The 23,202-nt window shown below is 40.8% G+C and overlaps 1 protein-coding gene across 2 annotated transcripts in view; it reads right to left on the bottom strand.

Moving 5' to 3' along the window:
* Nucleotides 1-400: 400 nt before the first annotated feature.
* DGCR2 (DiGeorge syndrome critical region gene 2) overlaps nt 401-23,202 on the bottom strand; it is a 41,634-nt gene continuing 18,832 nt past the window's right edge. The window contains exons 2-10 of one of the 2 annotated variants that reach the window (XM_040080813.2): nt 21,715-21,837; nt 13,924-14,049; nt 12,557-12,776; nt 11,512-11,588; nt 9,438-9,614; nt 8,683-8,886; nt 4,242-4,394; nt 3,554-3,790; nt 401-2,754 (exon numbers count right to left, since the gene is read on the bottom strand). In XM_040080813.2, coding sequence (XP_039936747.1) covers nt 2,513-2,754; nt 3,554-3,790; nt 4,242-4,394; nt 8,683-8,886; nt 9,438-9,614; nt 11,512-11,588; nt 12,557-12,776; nt 13,924-14,049; nt 21,715-21,837 — 1,559 coding nt within the window. In that variant the 3' untranslated portion in view covers nt 401-2,512. The remainder of the gene's footprint in view (nt 2,755-3,553; nt 3,791-4,241; nt 4,395-8,682; nt 8,887-9,437; nt 9,615-11,511; nt 11,589-12,556; nt 12,777-13,923; nt 14,050-21,714; nt 21,838-23,202) is intronic. The other variant, XM_040080814.2, reaches the window with a different exon arrangement.

Raw genomic sequence — 23,202 nt, 5'->3', positions numbered from 1 at the left:
GCCAAAAGGCCTTTTGTTATTGCGCTAGGATACTACAAAGAACAAATATTCCATCTGGTTTAAAAGAAACTGGAAATTTTCTATTTTGCGCTGCTAACGAAGTATTTTTCAGGAACAGATTGTAGTAGCATAGACTTTGCATCCTATTTAAGTGTACACTATCACAGCCTGTCCTACAAGAGAGTGTAGCCAGCTCGAGAGAAGTATTAACCCTAGAGCCTAATTTCTATCTCAGTGCTTCACCTAGCTGGATGCAGCACAAAGGTTACTGTCTACAGTATGTATAGAGATATATATATATGTGTGTATATATATATCATCACCCAGAAACACACGCACGCACACACGCACTCGTACCTATAAAACTAAAGAAAAATCAGTACATACAATGTATAAAACGTATGAATGTGCTCAAAAACGCACAAAACCCGCTTTATTTTCATACTTCAGAAATGCTCAGTAATTTGTACGCATGGTTCTGACTACTGCTATCCATCCACTTCATTAGACCAGGACTTGGAACTCGGAGGAGGACTCGGTCAGGGATCCCACAGGGTGGAGAACTGCTCCTCTTGTTTTGTACCGCTGCTGCTGGAGCCAGGCACGGCAGAGAGCAGGACAGGGCGGTGGAATGGCTCCAGGCGGAGAGGCTTCTCCCACTCGTGTGCCAGCAGCGCTCCCCAGAACTGTGATGCACGCTCTCCGATGGAGTCAGGGCTGTCTGCAAAGTGTCTGCATGTCGAGACACCAGATACGACCCCGATAACCAAACTCACGGCTTTCCGTGCAAAACGAGTTGAATTGTCAAGACCAATCCCCAAGTACAGTATGAGCCTATAGGCAAGACAGGGAATAGAAAGTAGCAGCATATTCCATGGGGAAAGAGTCAGCTGCACTGGGAAACCACAACAGCGGGTTAGGATTTGTCATACAAGTATGATTTCTCATCATTACTAGAAAAATAGATCACGTACACACCCCCATGTGGTGTTTTCTTCCTGTCCTTCTAGGCTTCTGCCCTTCATAAGGTAACAGGAGACCACTCACAAGAGGCATTCTTTACAAATTCCTTAAAATTCATCTCATCTGCTGACTGCTACAGTAAGTCTAGGAGAAGCACAGGCAATGGGAGGATGGGAGAAAAGGGTAAATTATTTGTACACTGAAATCCAAACTAAAATTTAAAATTGCCTGTAAAGATTATTTCGTATTCATTATCAAAACCAACAGTGCTTGACTTTGGGTTTCGTGAGGGATTGAATGAATCTCTGCCATCTGTAAATTAACTTAGCTTAAAGAGTTCAATACGAGGGGGAAATTTAAGATGACATACCAGACTGAAGCAAACTGCCTTATTGATTTAAGTACACTAACCTCATTACAACCCCTCCTGGGACCTGGATAAATGGTTTGGGGGGCACAAGGGAAATCTCTAGAACAGGGTTGGCTATTTATGGGTCTGAGATAAGGAACAGGTGTCCAATTAGAATTAAACATCACCCAAAGTACATGTTGATAACCATTTTTAAGTGGCATTTGTAGAACTGCAAAGAAGTGAAATGAAGAGGAGGGAACACACATGCTAAATATAGCATGCAATAAGAAAAGCAAGAACAGTGGTCTTTTATCCAGGCCAGTTTTGTGCAACCGTTCACCGTAAAGAAGTTAAACTAGAAAGAAAATACCTCAATCTTCCTTATGGGATTAGAACAAACAGGGGCTTCATACAGTGAACTCAGGCTGCATTAAAGTTAATTGCTCCCCATCCCTTCCCTAAAATACTTCCTAACACACGTGAGGGGTTCTACCAAAGGGACATCACACAGACCCAGTTTTCTCCGTGGGCCAGAAGCTTATCCAACAATACGAGGTTTTGCAGCTACCGACAACAAATAACTGTAATTGCAAATCCTGGTTTTCTCAGTACCCACTTGTCACACATTGCGTGGACCATTCCTCCTCCAGTTCCTCTGGTGTTCTGATCAAGGCAGATCAACACCCCAAGTGTTTTACACAGTGTTAACTCTTGATGGAAAGTGTCCCACTCCATAAAACAGGCCCCCAACTCCCTCCCCTGCAGCTCCATCTTCTCTGCTTGAACAGTGATTGCCCCCACCCTTCTTTTCCATTGTCAGTTTCCTCGGTCCAGTGGTATCCAGCCAAATCCAAGCAGCTTTTTTCTGATGTAGACTTTGATTCCTCTCAGGTTAAGGGAAAAAAAAACAACCCAAACTACCCATACTTCTCACCTCCTCAGAAGTCAAAGGAATTTTCTGCTCTCCTTTCCACTGCCAATGGAAAAAAGGAGCAGTTGTACAATCCATATTTACAGGACAAATTGATTAGTGAATGAATAACGACAGCCAAAAAAACGCGAGGCACAATCCTAATCTAGAACATAAAAGCAGTGTTTGAAAAACAAAGTGGAGATTCCTTCTGAAGTTCAAGCCACGGATTAGTGTTTGTGCAAACAGTTGCTAGAACTCCGAGCGGTGCTGGGCTTTTCACTCCTTTATACAATGGTGTTGAGGGAACAGTGGCTGTGGCGGCTGCCTGTCAAAGTTTCTGCTGGGGTGTTTTCATTTACGGGTGTGTCAGGAGGGACAAGAAAGGTGCTGCTGTCAGCAGAGTCTTCCAGCTCCACTGGAGAAGGACCAACTGAGGGAGGAAGCGAGCCCTCTGTAAGCTGTGGGGATACATCACAGTTTCCTAGTGATGGAGGACTGCTTTGCACAGCCTGAGAAAGAACTCCATCTGCAAAGGACAAAAAAACAAGCAGAATCAGAACGTGAAGTTGATCATTTCATGTTCCCAAACAGGTTTATGACCCGTATTTCTGGCAGCTCGGAGTTTTTCCTGGTGTTGTGCTAATGCACAACAAGATGAGACTGCAGAAGAGGAAAATTGTGTAACAAAAATAAAACTTTGACATATAAATAAGAAGGTTGCACTAATCAGGCTCACTTATCTTGTGAAATATGCCGCTATAAAATCCCAAATTGGAATGATTTCTACAGTATGTGAATATCACAGCTGCAAAACTGAAGAGCACTGGGTGAATCATTAGAAAGTGGTATTTTTGGTCAATTTTTGGGGGGTGTGGGTGGGGGAAGCAGGGAGGAGAGAAAAGGCTGGATACATTTTATCCAAAATCTCTTGTACTTGACATTTGTTCTGCTTCTTAATACCAAACTCTATCAGCCTATCTTCAAAAGGCGAAAAATGGTATCAACATGGTAGAAAAATGGTAACCAGCTAATTCATCCAAGGTAAGGCCCAAAACCAGGTAAGGTTTAAGAGGTAAACTGCTTACAGATTGGATTCCACTGCTAATTTAGGTGATTCAAAGAACCTTCAAGAAAAACCAAGTTTAATGACACATTTTAACACAAGACTCTTCCATCACAGAAACTGGAGATTTTTTTGTAAAATGTCTTTTCCCGTCACAACTGCTAAAACACATGATTATAGGTTTAAAAAAAAAAAAAAAAAAAAATCCATCCTCTAGCCAAAATGAAAAAGTGGAAGAAAAGAGAAATTATTGCCTGCGTACCTGGAGTGGAACAAAGGATGCTGTCTGGATTGACAGAAGCCTCATAAGGAGGAGGTGGGTCATCAGGATGTTGAATATCTGGGTACTTGTAAGCAGTATAGGGTGGAGGGGGATCATGAAAATGAAATGCTCCACCCTCCCCATCATCTGAAAGATGCAGTGGAGTAAGGCCAGTTCCAAAACCATCGGGACCGTAATCAAAACCAGGCATCCTGCGGCCCAAGTTGAAATGGTGCACTGTGTCAAGAGAAGGAAAAGGAGTAAGTGACTTTATCTCGTGCTGTCTTCTTCCGTTTAAGTCAGATCTCAACACTTTTTTCCAGTTTTCACACCCTAGGAACTCATGTCTCCTGAAGACCTAGAAAAGTCTACATAGCCTATTCCAAGTCAACTTGCTGCAATTACACAATACCCTGCCCACCTGCTCCAGCTCTGTTTGTCTTGCATCACATCTAAATTTGACTCTAACCTCTTCAATCTATGGACTATTGTTCACACAGAAGATATTTCAGATTTGGACCACATGCAGACAAAAATATTTTTCCAGTATCCAGTATTCTGAACTACAAAAGTTCAAGTTTGAAGAACTCACCAAGACAGAGGCACAGTCAAGCAAGACGATGACATTCCTCCCCTTTACATACACCGACGTGTCAATAGTAAGCACAAGGTGAGAGCTGATACTCACAATTTGCTCCAATCAAAGACTCAATGCGCTCTCTCCGCCTCTGGCGCAGCCGATGGACCATGAAGAGCAGCAGAGAGAGGATGAGGAAGGAGGAGATGCAGCTCACGATCAGGCGCATTCCACCGGCCATCGAGTCAAACAGGCTGTTACCATCTGTTACATAAAACATATAAAAACAGCCTGTTATTTTTGTTCAAGATGCGTTTTTCTTGATGTTCTCCTGTCAGTAACGGAGAGATAAACGTAGACTGGAGATTCATTAGCCTGGTTTAACACTTCTCCATATTTCAAATATATAAGAAAGTCATGAATCATCAGGTGATTTATCTTTTTACTGCAAGAAGATCTGAAAGTTTCTAAGAATATCTTCCTCAGGAAAAGAGGCAAAACTCTGAAGACTTCAGGCCTTCAAAAATTGGAAAAAGAAAGGTTAATGGCATTTTGCACATCCACTTGTTTCCCTTGCATGGCTGATGATATTGTACTGAAGAGGAAAAGGCTCGACAGCTGGCATATCTATACACCACATAACATCCTAACCCTTCTATTTCCACTAAAAAAAAAAAATCTTTGAAAATTGTCACTGTCACCCAGATGTGTCTATCTAAATTCCACGTGACACCAGTACATTGGGTAGGAGACTAAATGATAGGAACATGGTAATCATCACTCAGGAACTGAAGAGATTAAGGTGAATGGGAATTAAAGCTTTTCCTAGAGTCGTACCAAAAGCAAGTGGCAGAACAAGGAACAGGAGCTCAGAAGTTGGAGAGCTCTATCCCATTGCTAACCAGATCCACACTAGGAAGGCTGTTGTGAACAAACAACCACTGTATTCCCAGCACCAGGCACAAGAGGAATTAACTTTTCACAATTCAATTAATCACACTTGGTTTTGCCTAAGCAGCACATGCACATACAGGTACTCTACATAAATAAAAATTACCTAAAGATGATATACTGTGTTCTTTACACCAACTTCCCATTAAAGAGTTCTGAATGACAAACACACCCAGGTTAGGGGTGGGTAAGGAACAGATGAGGTGGCCTCACAACGTGGTCACCTGCTGCTGCAGGACACAAGCACTAGGATGGCCCCTCTTCCCAGAGGAACCAGCCAGATCCTGCCCACCTCTCCTTTCCCACACCCACTCCAGCTGCAATAGCTTCCTCTGTACTTATCCTTTCACTAACAGCAACCGAAGTTTCATCAAAGATTCCTTATAAAACGAGGCTAAAAGCCTCACAAAAATTTTAAGTATTAATCTGCTACACGTGCTAGTAACAGAAGAACCCACCTAATTTCTATCGTTCCAGCACATGGCTAACAGGCTGGCATTTATTATGTAACGCCTTCTTGGCAACAAGAAATTCATTTAAGAGTGCACTACACATAAAGCTCCAACATTACACCCTCAGATCCGGCTGTGCAGCACAGAAGCCTGGGTGCTGTCAAACCTTTTAGCAACTATTGCTGACAGAGCTTCAGCTGGTGCAGTCACACACCTCCCAGCCAGCACAGCCTCCTGAGCAGCACACACCTGCCCCTGCTCCTCCTCCAGCCTGTGGTGATGCCGACTCCAGGATCACTGCAGAACAGTCAAGGCTCTGAGTAGCACTAAAGTGTCCCTAGTAAAATATACACACAGGGGCAGAGGCCCAGAGAAGCTGACTTTAGTCATGGGATGGATTCTGGTGGTGCATCCCTCCTCTGCAGGCTGCACTGAGAAATGCTCATTAGACTCAGCCTTGATGAGCTGCACTTGGACTAAGCCCTCTTGAGCTTATCAGACACACTGTCTGCTCCCAGCAACTAAGAGGTGTCTAATGAACACCTGTTTTTAAATGAACAGCCTTGGAAATTTATTTCTCTTGCCTGAATAACAATCCAGGAGTGGTATTTTTGTTACTGCACCTTCAAAGAAAGTTCCTGACTCAAATTGTAGCCAGAATGGAAAATTACTACAACTAGAGCCCATTCTCTTGCGACCCTATAAACAGGAGTCCAAAGTGAGATCCTTTTGATCTCTAAACTCCCAGATAAGGGGCTCATGTGTATCTCTCAAACACCAACAACCAGGAGGCTGTGGAGCCAACCAAGGACTGTTGGTAATAACGACAAGAACTGTTGTTAATAACCAAGGACTATTGGTATTAACACGCCATGAGAAAGAGCAGGGTTTGTCTGGAGAAGGGGGGCCTGGTGGAGATAGGGCAGCACTTTTCTGTGAGAAAGAACCATATCACAGCACAGTGCAGGTGCAAGAATGAGTGGCAGGAAGGGGGCATGGACTCTAGGGTAGGATTGAGACCACCAAAGACATCTGAAGCCCACATAAACACAAAACAAATTATTTCAGAAAATTTGGTTTTACCCTCAGTGTAGTAGTGCCCTGCAACTGCTTCAGTCACTAGAAAAGCTTTGGCACATCAGCTCTTCCCAAGTATTCTATTTCCTCTACTATCTTTTCACAGTTGCAGGTCTGTCTAAACAACAGCCACAACAGAAAAATTATTTTCTACCACAACATGGAGCAGCAATAGACAGACTACCTTGGTTTCAAAATATTCCTCTGCTATTTATCTTTGGCTAGATGAGGAGAAGCATCTTTTAAGTGAGTATATCTGTGATTGCTCAGCTTACTCCTACCACTGAAAAGTCCCCCTGCTACCAAGTCCTTCAGTAATATTTGTTACCACTTGTAATCATTGCTCACCCACTCATGCTGCAAGAGCTGATTACCTGCCAACCCAACAGCAGGATTTATTTCCCCCAGGTCTCTCCTTGGGTGATTAATTTACTTACTGTTGATTAGTAAACTGGTTTCTTTCTTTTGCAACAGAGCTTAGGGAAGATACATGAAAGAATTGGACAAAGATAAATACATGCTTATTAAAGAAAGTAATTAATTAATTTTTGTCATCTGGAATAGTCATTTATAACCTCCCTGAAGGAAAACTGAAATGTTTAATTTAAAATTTTCAGTGTTTATCACTATCTGAAGTAACTTCTTTCATCATGGATGACTGCTTGATAATTCCTCTCTAAAAAAGTTACTAAAAAATCCAGCAGAACACTTCAAGCAAGGGTATAATGAAACAGTCTCATTTAGCATCATTACAGAAGAAGTGCTTAAGGATGAGAAAGGATGTGGTAAAACACACTCTTCAAATCAGTATTCATGAAATAGTTAAGACCCACAGCAATAAACAAGGATTAAAGAACACAACACAAGGTTATCCCAGGTCATCCTGTCTGGTGGATGATGCTTTGCTGACACTGTTCCTGAAGATAAAAAAAGTGAAGCCCAAGTCTTAACTCAGCTGATAAGAGTGGGAGGAAGACTTCTGCTTTTTCCCCACTCTTTCACTGACAGACCTGCCACACTAGCTGCAAACATCTGTTAAGCCTAAGCCTCAGAACAAATGTGACACAAGGAGAGCCAGTGTCCTTTAATGATTAATTTCTCTAGTTAGGACCAGTAAGACTGCAAATTTGGAAGCCAATAAGCCCCCCTTTATTTGTAACAAATTGAAATAGAAGCCTCTGATGGGTTGAGCTGACCTTCTGTGTTTTCCACAGGAGCTCAGAACAATGGTTTCTTAATGCACTCAGATAAGATTAGGTTCTTTTGAAATGCCAAAAACTCCAGTATCACAGAATGGTTGAGGTTAAAGGGAACACCCTGAGATCACCTAGTCCAACCCCTGTTCAAGCAGCATCAGCTAGAGCAGGCTGAGGAGGACAGAGTCCAGTCAGGCACTGCATATCCACACAGAAGGTGATTCCACGATCTGCTCCAGTATCTTACCACCCTCACAGTGAACTCCACGTAAGCTACATTTCCTTTCTGTACAGACAAATAACCTCCCCAAAATCGGCACCCCAAAACAGTGACTGACAAACAGTTCAAAGTCAACTTCATTGACTTTAATGATCCAAAACAAAAACCTGCACTGATAGGCCAAATCCAATAACTAAGGTTGTAGGTCCTGATTATTATTGAAACTCTATAGAATTTAAAAACTCTGCTTCCCACATGATCCCTGCGTGAAAACTTCCACGCACATAAATATGCTCACAACCAGAAAAAGATGCTTAATTAGTGCTCAAGAGAGGAGTGTTTTGTTTGTCATGACAACTAAACATGACAAAGGAAACTTATCAGATGCTCTACTAAAAACCCACAGCACTGTCCCTTTCCAAACAGAAAATAATCTACTGCTTCTCCTTTCTAATTAGCATCAGGGATAACTCATTTTCACCAGCCACAGCCTGAAGTGTTCCCCATCATCTGAGACCTTGCCCACGGGGTGGTTGCACCCAGCAATGTAGCAGCACTGCAAGGATGTGCTGTTTCCCACAAAGCTATACCCAAAGATACCCAAGTTGAGCACTCAGCTAATTTTTACTGACAAAACTGTAGCAATAGAGTCTTACCTGGGTCTAGGCAGGTAAATTTGCAGCACTCCTTGGGGTCCTTGCGATACTGCTGACAGCCCTGGGGCCGCTCACACAGAGCAGCCACGCACATCTCAGGTTCACCATTGTGACAGGTGCAGCTCAGACAGGGATCATTCCCTTTGGGAGTGAAATAATAGCCTTCATCGACAATGTTGTCTTTGATATCAACACAAGTCTGGCCTGGAACAGAAAGGCACATCAATAGCCATGGAATCCGGCTTAATTCGTTGCATTAAGCGATTTGTAAACATAAGCAGACCACCAGTTAAAATCCAGGCCTTCACATTAAAGAACTTTGAAAAGAGATCTCCAGGGAGTGGGAAAGATAATGGATGGTCTCCAGGAACACCGAGACGATTTTCAGCTCATTGACAAGGTGAATTTTAGCTATTTAATGGAACTGACACTCTTCCAAGCATCATCTCCAAGAGCAATGTTTACTAATAAGGTATTTAAAAAAAAGAAATAAACAAAACTTTTCTGCCCAAGTTTACTTTGGGGTTGATACTGCTGCCTAATGATTTTTTAGTAAAACTCTGTACTGTGTGACAGCCACACATTATGGTGCTCTTATTTATTAAAATCAAGCAGAAATATAACTCCACCCTTTTTTTTTTTCCCTAATTCACTGGACAAAAATTAGAAAGGGGTAATGAAACCATTTCCAGCTACTTATTTATATGCATACTTAAACACACAGCACAGTTAACACTGAACTGAACCCAACTTACTCCTTTTGCAGAGGAATGAAGATTTCTCATAGCAGTTTTCAGCATACCAGCTGTGTAAACCGTGGTGCCGGAGGGTAGGAAAATGGAAACACTGGAGCTGGGCACAAAGAACGTTTTCCTTTTCACACATAGCCGTACCAAAGATAGGGTCAGGGGGTAAAAACACTTCTGAAGAGCCTGGAACAAGAGACATTGGCATAAGCAGCCTGTGGATATGTAAAGCTTTAGAGAGGCTCTGTAACATCACTCACTTCACGCACACCAACTCCAACACAAAGAGTCCTCCAGCTTCAGCTCCCATTAACAACGCTGCTCTGGGGGAAGGCACACAGCTGGGAGGGAAGGGGTGACTCACAAAGAAAAGAGCCTGCTGCTTTCAAAGTAACGGGGTAATTCTGTCACTGAACCAGGAGAAGGGATACTCCAACATCTCCACGAGTGCTGCTTCACAGAGCCCCATGGGGTTTGCCTGACAATGGTTATCCACCTCCTCAAACCACGCTGGGTTTGGTCACAGCTGCTACCAGTGGAGCAAGAACCCACCCAGCAATCTTGTGCCTGGCACTCCACACACCCACCAGTGCTTCCAAAGACGTGCATCCACCCGTGCAGCCCCCGCAGAGCCGTTCCATGTCTAGGGGAATGCACCAGGGCATCCACAGTTTGGTCCTGTCAGCTCATGAAACAGCATCCTGAGAGGCTCCAAACAATACTAAAGGTGTTGAGGGGATTTTCTGGAGGAGTTATGTTCCACATGACACAACAATAAATCAAAATTTTCAAGCTATGGAACCCTTAATCGCTTTTCAAACAGGCATTAGGAATTCAGAGTCTGCCTCAATACAGGCCTAAGAAAAGTTTCTCACAAACTGCTGAATGTTATTATGTACTTTATTTCGCAGAGGCATCGCTTTTCTAAATATAAAGCTTGAAAACAGAAGATTATATGGTATTGAGAAGGTTTAAATTCATATAATGCGTCAAATTAAATAAAACTAATGACAAGGTTATGATGATTTTTCTGTAATTCGTGCCTCCCTGCTGTGACCACTCTGTCAGCAGATGGCAGTGCAGTCAGCTTTCCAAAGAGCAAAGAAAGCTCCTTTTAAGGAGAATCTTTGTATTCATGTGTCAAAGGAGGTATTTTTCAAGACCCAACTGTTTGAAAATCCTGATCATAATTATGTGTCTGTACCTAAAGGAAAGTTTTCCTTACAGATTTTCCATGGCTACTGAAAACTATGCATGAGAAAAAAAAACTGTTCAGATTAGTTTTCAAATGCTACACCGGAATTCACAGTGCTGACGGTTAAAAAAACAACCTGTGTTATAAATTTTCCATTACTTAAACGAGTAAAGGAATCAGACAGGCAATTGTACACATTAAGAGTTCATATTATGACTTTAACTAATCTCTCGACTGAATTAGTTTAAAAAAAAAAAGTGCAGAAACATAACCTTGCATTTTCAGCAGAGGGAGCTGCTTGTTTTGCAATTGAAAGGGTTTAGCCAATAATGCCCATCAAGTTAATGTTCATTTTTTCATATAAAATGAGATATATTTCTGGGATTATTCAAATTCTGACATGAATTAGAAGTAAACTACCTGAAATACTTCAAAAAGAAAAAAAATCTGTGTAAATTCTGCAAAATTCAAGTGTGTTGTTTTAGTATATAAAATTCTACCAATTTTTAAAAAGCTAAAACCTCCAAACATGCCACACTAGTGTGCAAATACTAGAACCAGGAATCAGTTCAACTAAACATTCACCACAAAGAATGAGAAATTACAGAGCAGTTTCCCTTCTCTCATCTTAATCAAGGGGAAAGCCCAAATAAACTGACACATGTTCTTTTCATGCCAGCGTGAAAACCCATAAAACTTAAACTTTAAAATAAGATGTGTGTTGAGTATTAAACTCTCCCACTTCTACCCTACAAAGGGAAGCAGTTCACCTATACTATTTCAGTATTTATTATCAGTGAAAGAAGTCATGTTGTTCTTGCAAATCATGCTTGTGCTCTAATAGAGTTTCCACGGGCACTGAACTAAGCAGTAATTTGAGAGACCCACCTTTATAAGCTACTTCCCAGTGACCTTCCAGAGAGTGATTTCGATTGGTGATCACGTACTGATATCCCACCCAGAACCTGCAAAACAAATTAAGTTACATTCTAAAGATACAGCCCAAAACCACAGTAACAAATTAAATTACACAGAGCCTTCTGATGTCTTCATGTGTAAAAGCTGATTTTTAAAATATTCTGATGACATTTTCCTTATCTTTGTGGCCCATACGTTGGCAATGTAGCGAGACTACAGTTGAGGAACAAAGGAAAATACTTGATAAAATACTTAGTAGTTTTCTAGATTTACAAATTATAACTGACTGTGTCTTTTATTTCTACTGATAAGCAGCACCTTATTCTGTTGTCATGGCAGCACTTCAGTATCTCAAACCCAAAAATCACTCAGCAGCATCCAGAAGTCAAGTATTTCTGAACATAAACTTAGGTCAGACTGTTCTGGATGAAACCATTTAACTCTCCAGAGACAGAAATACACCATTACTCAGCCACTCCTGGTTATCTGTCACGGCAGCCCATGAGTGGCAAAAACCCCACACTCAGAAAAAGAAGGAATTGTTTGTTGTGAACTAACAGAATGAAATATCTAAAGCCACCCAAACACGGTAGTTGCAACTCAAAATACCTTTTTTTACTTCATTCCTATCTCAAAGTTGCTCTTTGTTAGAGCTACTGGTACTTCACGGAAATCAAAATCTTGTTGAAAATTTTAAATAATTATTTCTATACAAGGTCGTGCAGCAGCATTGTTAAATCCACCTTCCCTGATGCAATTCAAGAATACCTGTACATTGCTAAGACAACCTGAAGATAAGAAGACTCTGTTGAATTGAATTATCTGTTAATATTAATTAAAACATAAACTGCAGATGGGGCACTGCCAAAGAGCCAACCAGCACATTCACACCGGGCTATTCGCCTGCTGTCAATTTTACCATTAGATTTTCTACACAAACTGAACCACCAGTATTTGTACCACACAGGAACCATTCTCTCTAACATGAGATCTTTGTCCTTTTCTCCCTACTCACCTATGCTGGTCCTTCCTTACAAATGTTTTTTCTTCCAAGTCCCACTCCTGTGCCAGGATGAACCTCAGCTCCTGGTCTGCAGTGAAGGTGGCGAGGGATCCGTTCACCCGCTGACATGTCTGCACAGCGTCCCAGTAGTTCTCCCCATTTAGATACACCCTGTAGCAGCTGGCTGTGCCCTCATAGTGGTGCCATCCTGTTGGGCACTTTCCTAGGAAACATGAAGAATAGAAGGGAAACCATTCCCCCCAAATTAGGATCTTTGAGATAATGCATCCTAATCAATAATCACTGGGACGCGTACACTTCACCTCTGCAGGAGGAGGTGCACACATCACAGATCCCTGAAGACTTACTTCACTACAGTTTCTGAAAAATGTTGATTTTTTTTTACATGTTTTAAAAAAGATGAAGCTCCTAGTAAAGTTCCACCACATTGTCACAGCCTTTAAAATCTTTAATTAAGACTGACTATCTACTGTGGAAGACATTTCCCTGCACATCTTTATAAAACCAATAAATTTGATCAATCCAAGCAAAAAAAGAGCAGCACAAAAATCCTGGAGGTGACCAGTTTAATGACTGTGTCTTTCTATTAGGTGATTAGCAAGCAACTTGCTGTGAAGTTTTCAACCTACTCTTACAGTAGGTTACTCTTACAACAGTATTCACATAATCCTGCTCCCAGAGTCAATCATTAAAGATGACAGGAGTTCCAGGGAAATTCTTGGTTGCTTTGGAAAAAAACATCACTGTAAAGCAGATCTTTAGGAATTAAGAAGGTGATGGAGTGAGCTGCTGTCTCTGCCTTCTCTCAGTTAACTCAGCTGAGGGAACCTGAAACAAAGCCTTGAGGCATTTCTGGATGAAACAGGCCTGTGGGGTTTTGACCAACATTTTTGGGGGTGATGGGTTACTAATAAAGGGAATCACAGGAGAGGAGGATGACATTTAAAATAGATGTGAAGTATGATTTTAGCACACGCATCTGCCCTATTAATTTTGCATCACCTAAGAAACTTAAAATACAGAAAGTGTTTTCTGTTCACTGCAATTCACAGTTCTGTTCTCAAGCCTCTTTATTCTGTTTTCGGTAACTGCAATGAGTTGTAACAGAAAATTGCAGCTCTGGTTTCACAAAGAGGATTAATAGGGACACAGCATTCTTTGCACGTACTGGTCTGCTACATAAACCAGGCAGGACAGATATAAAAGAAATGCACAAAGACCTGAAATGGCATTGCATGTCAAAGCTTGGTCAAAAAGTTATGAAAGAGAAAAGACTATGACCTTTTCATTTAAAAATAGCCTAAATTTCTAAATTAATTAGCAGAAAGATGGCCCAGATTTCCCAGTCTGCAACTTACTGCTAAAGCGGACAGGCTGTGCCACGTTGACCGTGTGGAAGCGGGTGGTCTCTCCTCCTCTCCCTCGATTGTGCCTCGAGTCCACATTCTCCTTCCCATGGTAAGTTCGCTGGTCCCCTGTCAAACCTGGGGACCAGGAGGGATAGTTAGTACTGGTGAAAGATGCAAGCAAAGGCAGATTTCATTTTAGTAAACTTTCTCTGGGTTTTAATTCAAGACGTATGTGATGCATGACTCAGGTAAGCAAAGATGGCGGGTCCCTGCAATAACAGCTTGGCCATTTTACTCAGCAGGTAACTGAAACACCTTCAGCTGAAAACAACCAACAAGCCACTACATGAGTTGCACAGGGTAAACAAAATAATTTGGCAGATTCTCACCAGCCTGCAATTGTACACAGAACGCGCTGCTCATCATTTCAACTGCTGCAGCAAATGCATCATCCCCGGCGCATTGTATCTGTTCCTGTTTCCAGAACTACCCACTCCCCAGCTGCTTTGTTCCTTAGCTGTGTGTTCAAGGACATAAGACAACTCCTCCAATACATTTTCCAACGCTCAGAGATGTAGGATGTAATTAAAACCAGGAAATGAGACCCATCTTCAGCCAGAAGAACGAGGCTTTTCTATCCACTCTCAAGCTTCTAAAGGAAAAGTTAATTGATGACTTCTGAAATAAACCCCCACACACCCTCATCTCGGTGTCGGGGTAACAGGTGTACACAACAACCGGATTCAGTAACTCAGGAAGCACACAGTGTAAGATGTTATTCAAGAAAAGGGCCTGGAGGGCTCCAGGTGCCTACCAGGAATAAATAAAGAACACCCAGTTCAGGCGGAGGCACTGCAGGGTGGGCCAGAGCCAGAAAAACCAGCAGGTTCCTAAGCAGGAAGGCTGGCACGGTGGTGGAGAGAAACCTTAGAGAAAGATGGAGATGGGCACTGAGAAAGATTAATGTGGAAACAAGAGATTAACCTTAAAAAGAGAAAAATTAAAAACCCAGGAATATAAGCATTATAAATATCTACTTGTATGTTACTTAATACTACTAAATGTTATTGAAGGTAATAGGGTTTAACCAGCACAGAGCTATGCAGACATTCATTTCGCTATAAAAAATCTGCTTATTTTCTTTTAAAGCTGATTAGCTCCATTTAGCCTCGCTAAACCAAACAAAGTCATGATCCCAAATAAAGAGAAGCTGCAGTCTTCTTCAACAGGTTTAACTACATCTGTTTGAAATATATATGAAACCACGACAAAACTTTTTCTTTTTGCACCGTCTTTGGAAAGCAAGAGATCCACAGCAATTCCATGGTAATTTAAACACCATTTGCAGGCTGTTCAGCGCATTACCTGGGGGAAAGACCTCCACAAGACCCAACATCAAACAGTATGCTCCTTGGAACAAATGTAGCCACTGATGAGCAAAAAAAAAATCCCTTGCTGGAGCCCAGGAAGAGCAGAGTCGTTTTGCATTCCTCTGGCTCTAGCATACTGAGTTTGCCCCGGGTTAATGGGATAAGCAAGGGCTATTTAATTATCACGTTATCCTAGGAATTACATGTCTACAGAGATCACCCATTAAGGAATCGCTGTGCATAATACACTTGCACAGCCTTACAGGAATAAAGCAGCAATTCTAGTGTTCAGTCTTAGAATAGGCTACCTATCACAAGCAAGAAGTCAGTGCCAAGAAATTCAGACAGTGTAGATTTCAAAGGAAACAAAATGGTAAAATAATTTGACAGTGAAGATTACTGATTTTTTATTACTTTAAAGGCTAATCTATTTTTAGTTTTAGAATCTGGTTTTAATCCCAATGGTTCAGTAGAACTACTTACACTATGATTTTCAGAGTGATACTGAGACACTAAAAAAGCAAATCCTCAATTATAGCACTACTTTAAAAATAACGCTAACTAATGTAGAACGCTTTATCAAATTCAACTGAGCTCAGCACGGGGAGCTCTATTTTCCCATGGCATTAAATGGTAACAGCTAAACCCAAAGGACCAGTCAGAACCAAACACATGAAGAATCAGTTCCCTTTCAGAAGGGAGAGCAGATGCAGCACCATATGGCTGACCCTCCGCAGCTAAACACAACGCCCACGAGGACTTAACAATTTATCTCCCCCAGGAATAAAACAAAAGTTCACAGGTTTGAACACGCAAGGTTAAGGAAGGGTTACACAGGCTAACATCCTAAATCAACAGAATTTATGCCAGATGCTTTGAAAAATAGCTACACAAAGAGAGTTCCATCAGTCGGCACCCAGGAAGCGGAACTCACTCCTTCCTCAACATCTGCCCTTGTCAGCAGATTCTCTGCTGAAACCAGGACTGAAGTGGCACAAAGCAGCCACCACAAGTCACTTCTTCAAGCCCAACACCGTCAGCTGCTTAATAAACTGCTGCTCCTCAAATATTAAACTGCTTCTATTTGACCTGAGTATCTGTCTCCCAAGAAAAGCAACGACTGCACCTTTTTTCAGGGCAATAGAGATGCTAACAAGCCTCTAAGTCACTTGACTGCCATGAAAAGCTGCTGCAGATTCTGGTGGCAAAGGTGTAATTGGACTGGTTTTCTATTTTACTTTTACAGTACTCTGCAGAAGAATTTTCCATGTACTTTGCTGTTCCTACTTCCTTTTCACAAATAATTTTATCTTTAAAAATAAATTAGAGTGCCATGGACTCATCTTTAGATAACAACTCAGAAGATCAGAACCTAACCATGTTTGAGTGCTCCACAAAGAAAAGGCCATAATTTTCAATGTTTACATGCACACTTCATATCATGAAAGCAATGAAATTTTGTAAGATCAGTTATTTTCCAAGATCTTTATTCTTCTAAATACTACAACCACAGGCAATAACAGCAACAGCGGTATTTTTATTAGGCAAGACAGATACAGATCTGTTTCTTTGACTTTGTATAATTACTCCAGAAATGTCATTTGCTGGCTAGTTGGTGCAGAAAATGAAAAAAAGGGTTCAAGGAAAAACTCATGGGGCATTATTTTTTTTTTTTTTGAAATTAGTGTGGTGAACATAAGTAACCCCCAATCTGTTTCCCAATGGATCAAGACACAATTAGTATTCACCCAGCTCCTTCCAATTTACAGTTGGTATCTAATTCACTCCAGCACAATTATAGTCTAAGTATAGGGCTATACATCAAGAGAAAGTTGTCCAACAGTGGTGGGTCTCTGGCTATTTTCAGTTGTTTAAAACTTGAAGCTACCAATTCAGAATTGAACTTTGCCATGCTGATGGCTCCTTCTACCTTTTGGAAAACTCCTGTGACACAGATGTCAAGTTACTCAAGCAAAACCCTTCATAAGGATGGATGTACTATGTCAAATGATGTCAAAATCAAACTCCTTGTGAAGAAAGCAGGACTTGCCATACCTTATTAGTTCCAAGATTTGAGTTGCTCCTTTTTTAAACACACAGATTCTCGAAATTTACATAAAAGCTGCCTTGTCCCCTAAGTTTCAAATTTTCTGTCCAGCATATTACCTACTGAAAGCTTAGAAAGCCTCTAATTCCATCTGGTAATTTGAGAGGTGAGAAAACTTCAAGATCAAGTCCAGTTTTGTGCCTCAGTATTCTGAAATATAGTTCAGAAGCTCCTAGAGAGGATTGATTCTTCTCAGATCAAGCAGCTCCATGCTGTGTGTTATCAACTGTATTGTGCTAGGACATCAATGCCAGGCAAGAACAGAATCCTGCTGTGATTGAGTGTAATTTAAGGTAATGGACTGGCAGAAAACAGCTTATAATTAAAACACCACGAGGCAGGGTGAAAAAAATAGGAGTTCAGCAAGGGCTCAGGAAAGGTGTAGAAATGCTCAGACATTTTTATCATTAATACCTAGCTTTTAAAAAGGAGATGTGCTAAAAAGTGCACAAATGTCAAGAGTCACTTCAACCACACAAAATATCCTTGGCGAAACAAAACACAAAGCTGTTTTTGATCACTTCAAAACAGGTTGCTGCAGCTGCTGCTTCATCAGAAGGGAAAGATGTAAAACTGATATGGACAGGATTTATGAAGGGCACTCGAATTTAAGACATCCATTTTCATTCATAGGCAACAGAAAAAAACACCAAGCCTGCAGTTTGGGAAAACACAGCCAGAGTTATGCTAAACCCTGCTCTGCTCTGCCTCCTGAAAATGAGTTAGACCAGAAGGCCTGCAAAGAAGGTAGGATATCTGCAGAAGCTGATCTGATATTCTGGTAGAAGCAAAGCTGGATATCCAATAAGCAGTAAAAAGCAAACTGCAGATCCCTTCCCTCTTAGGGGTTTAAATATAGAACTTTTAAAAAGGTGAAAAAGTTAAGTTTCTACTTTGATTGCTTGTGTAGAAACATGACAAAAAGTGATTAGAAATAATAAATTCCCATTTGTAAAAGTCCTTGTTTAAGATATTAATGCCTGTTTCTACCATTTCATAGAATACACCACTTTGGGATAAACTACATTTAGGATCAACTACTGTTCACATGGAAGAGTCCACAAACTTCTTGAAGCTCCACTCTAAGTAGAAGCAAGTCACAGGCACATGCTGCGTAACAAACCCTCCCAGCAATTTTTAGTATTGCTCACAAGGGCAAGCAGCCACTGGTTTTAGTCTGTCAGAGAGATGAATTGAGGGTAATCACTGCTGCAGATTCCACTGACACATGGGTGCCTGGTGGGAAGGGCAGGGGGAACAGTATTTTGCACATGGCAAATTTGGGACTGAAAGGAATTCCATGTTTTAAAGCTATAATGGCAATATTCAGAGAAATATAGCAAAAAATAGGCATCTCGGACACTTAATCAGACTGTCAATTAATTAAACGTGTGACTTAATTGTGGTCTGAAAAAAATGCCAGAAGAAATTCAAACAAAAAGCCTTACAATTTGGAATGTTTTCTGTACGTCAGCCAATACACGATTACTAAACTAATTTATTAATTATGGATCCTCTTCTTTTAATAGGACCTTTGTTACTAACACAAATGAAATTAGACCTAAAAAAGGTAAACCAACAGTGGCAAACAACTTTCAATGGCTTAGTAATAAATCTTTCGAAACACCAACATGACTAAGTGGTCATTGAAATACACTTTTAACACCACCACAAAACCATAATTCACTGCCATTGAACTCCTCCTAGTTGCTCATGTTGGAGTGTGCCATTAGTGGCTCGAAGGCTGAAGATTAACAAGCTTCCCAACTAGATTCAGGGCCCTTTCTTGCATGCTTTCCTTTCATACTTCAGAGAGTTTTCATGCCTTTTAATTTAAAGATGTAATTCTCCAAGTTTCACAAGTCCAGGTGGCTTCACTAACTAGCTCTTTTAGTGTTCAGCCTGCCTTTATTAAGGGAAGAACTTTTTAATTAAAGTATTTACGTTAAGCTGAATCATCACACAACTGCTCATCTAATCCAAAGGTATTTTCTAAATTTAAAGCTGCATCATTTCTTGTTAATTCAGGGGCCGAAGAAGAAAGTTGCCACTCCTGAGTATGACTATGTTACTATTATTAGTAGCATTAGCTCCCCAATCAATGTCCCAAGACAGTCTCTCCTGTGACTCGTCACGTATGTATTGCTTTCCTCAGCACAAACACACTGTGCTCTTCCAAACTGATTCTGTCCTCAGGTTTGCCTTCACTGATGTTACTTCTCTTCTCCCATGCACACCAACCTCCCCTTATTCCTGACAGCTCTGAGTAACACCTGCCCTTTGACACCCGTTGCAGGTCACAGTGCAATCCCACCAAGTTTTTTGTTACAGGTAGAACAGTTTTCACATCCTACACCAGTAGTTCTTGTTCCTCTGGTTCGCTGGCTGCGCTCCTCTCATTACTGTGCAAATATCTCAGTTCTTTCACAAACACCACACCTGATTTCTGGCTGTTTTACTGAGCACAGCCTTTTCACCAATTACTTATCTAATGACTCCTCTCATCAAGAGGAATAATTTCCTTCTCTCTGCTGTCCAGCATTTTCCCCTCTGGTATTTACAGACATTTTTCTCTTCCTGCACACAGACATGGTGGTGAATCAAGTCTCTCCCACATTTCATTTCTTTAACCTTCAAATTCTTCTCATCACGTCAGGCTAGACGGTCCAGTGAAACCTGCACCCCAAACACAACACCAGAACCTATGTACTGAGAAATGTTACTCCCATAAAATCCTCCTCCTATCCATATACCAAACATGCTTCGGAATTCCTGTCCTTAGTCAACACTATCCTGGTGTATACTCCAGGCAGCAACTTAAGTTGCTGATTAACACATTAGGAACAGGAGAAGATAAAAATAGTTTTCTACTAATGTGGAAGTTCAAATGTTCCCACAAGCAAAGCCTTCAGTGCTTTTTGAGTCAATCCAAACATGAACATGACTCTGCCTTCCCCTAGCCACTGAATTCCATTATCCTCCAGAATTTTATTAGGTCCATAGCTTTTTCACATTTGGCCAAAATTAGCTAAAAAGGAAGAATAACAGCACAGCTGTAGAAGCAATTTTCTTTAGGACATCCACATTGTAAAGAATATCCTTAAATAGACCATCAATGGCACAGCTTAATTTTCAGTGTCAGAAGAAACTACCAACTGCTTTTCCCCTTTGCTGCATATTCACACACACAAACTAACGGAAAGTTTTCTTGAAAGAGCACTGACATTCTTTTAATTATTTTTCCATAGTACACACTGAGGAGAAGGCTAACTCTAGTACAGTTTCAAAGACAGAGTGTTAGATTTATTTCTCTAATTCATTTAGATAATATGAACATTTCAAAGAGTTTGTTGTTGTAAAACATCAATGCTACTATTTTGCAGCACCTCTCTAAAATAGCTGAGAATTGACTGATGACAGACTGAATGCTGTTACGGCAATGCCACAGAGTTCACATGATTCTCTGCCAAGAAAATTAAGTAGTACACTGGCAAAGAACTTCTTAAAACAGTTTTTGAATGTAATTTAATCAGGCTGAAAAGATAAGAAGTTTTGAATTGTGCCACAGTTGAATTCATGCTTTCAGATACCTGTTTCATTGTTCTTAACAGAAAAAAAAAAGCAGGTCACTTCACTTTTAAGATACACAGAAAGATCCTCACTAGCCTGTTTTCCAAGAGCAACTGAACAACTGAAAATGTTCAAAATTGTGATTGTACAGTCACAGCATTTCTTTGCTTGTTTTTAAGCACAGCTCAATATCCAGTAGCTTTAGCAGAGATCCACTGCTGGTGAGAGGCTCCTCAAAGCATATGGTCATGGGAGCTTATGAAGTGCAAATACACCAGCTTGTCTGGCAGAACAAAGTTCTCCACTTAAGCACAAGAAGCATAATCAGAACCAGGAGCAATAAAACAAGCTCCTTACCCAAGTCCAGCAATGTCACCCAGCACCGTCTGAGTGATATACAACCAAATCAGTAATTCCAAATTTAACCACAGGCTTATGTGGCACTTCAGTTTAATGGCAACATTTTCTCCTTGTCAGGAAAGTCTCTTTTTAGACCACATAGTCTCCTCGTCTCCAGGATACCTGCTCTGACCATAAGAACGGAAGGATAATTCAGACAAGCAAACAACTATTTGTGGCATTAGCTGCTCAAAATGAAGAGAAGCCAGCTCAGTCTTTGTTAATAACGGCTACAAATTCTACCAAACAATCACCATCAGTTTCAAATAAAAATAACCAAACAACCTGAAAGTGTCAAAGTACTGCTGCAAAGTAAGCTGGCACAGGGCTGAGCACTCTCTTAGATTTACTTGCCTGGACAGTCAACTTCATCGCTCTCGTCCTCGCAGGTGGGCCATCCATCACACTGCCAGTTTGAAGGGATGCACTGAATGGTACCACTCCGACACGCAAACTGCCCTGGGGTGCAGCGGAGCTCTGGGGAAGGAGAAAAAAAATGGTGCTTTGTTTGAAATGTTATTTATTCTTGCAAATTTATACATATATTAATCATCTGTCATGTAATGGATCACTGAAGCGTAATGGAAAAAAAACCCTCTGGTTAACTCAGCTTGTTAAAAACTCCGTCAGATCTCTTCATGTCCTAAACTGCATGTTTGTGGTTTTAACAGACAGAAGGGTATGGGAAATAACTCTCTCAAGACATCCATGGTAAAACCTTCCTGATAAAGATAGCCGGTGAGCAGCTATTACCACAGCATTACCCACTTCTTGTGGGGCACTGAGGAGTGCTTTTTCAATATTCTCAGAGCTGAAGTCCAACAAAAATACATTTCGATTGTTAAGCGCTACATTATGCAACAGCCTCAGAATCCTATTTCCATTCTAATCACTGTGTATGCCAGAACCCACTAGACTCGCACAAATGTCCAGTCTGATTCAGACACATTTCACAGAACTACTTGTAAAACAGTATCTATACCCATGAACCTGTTTTCACTTTCTAGCTTCAGCTCTTTGGTAGAATTTCTCCATGTAATCATATCCTTTACTAGGAACTGTCACTATCTGCAAACATGTAGCTCCTGCATCTGCGAGTTAACTGCCTACTTGCTATCATTGCACTGTCACACCTAATTAGCATTATAAAAAGTACAACTTTTAAAAAACTTTTCGTTTTTCAATTCCATCCATCAAATGCCAGAACCTAATAACTCAGCTTCATTTTACGTCCCTCAATATATTTTGCAGGGAAGAAAAAGGTCTGTGTACAAAAGTGAACATTACTAAGCTTGTTCACAGCCGGTCTTCATTGCCAACACCATCCAAAGGCTCACTTTTGCACCTGACAATCATCGTCCATCTTTCTTCTTGACAGTGGTTGCCAATTTTCCAACCATTGTTTTTGAGCAATTTAGCACATTTTCCTCTCAGTGAGCTGCACCAATCCCAGATAATTTGTGTCTAGAGAATGAGTACTTTTTTAAACAGAAAAAAAAAAAAAAAAAAAGTTTATATCTAAACCACATTGATTTTGAATGAATCCAGCAGGCAACTGTCTTAGAGAAGGAAATCACTAAAAGAGAATTTAAAATACAGGTATGCATTCTCTCATCCACAGTTTAAAACCTAAGAGCAGACTGTAATTGCAGTTGCTATTTCTTGAAACACATGTCTAAGTTAAATCAAGACAGAGGTCACACTGAAGTGTTCAAACAACATGATTGGGTATAATAAACCCAGTCATCAGGCACTCTCAACAAAAGCTGTACACATACACCTAATAATTGGTATAATATATTGATAACAGCCTTCTAATTCGATGTTAGGCTAAAATCCAGT

This window comes from Hirundo rustica, chromosome 17, assembly GCF_015227805.2.
Source record: "Hirundo rustica isolate bHirRus1 chromosome 17, bHirRus1.pri.v3, whole genome shotgun sequence".
NCBI classification, from domain to species: Eukaryota; Metazoa; Chordata; class Aves; order Passeriformes; family Hirundinidae; genus Hirundo; species Hirundo rustica.
Note: the sequence above shows the minus strand (reverse complement) of the source record. Positions and strands in the feature narration are given on the sequence as shown.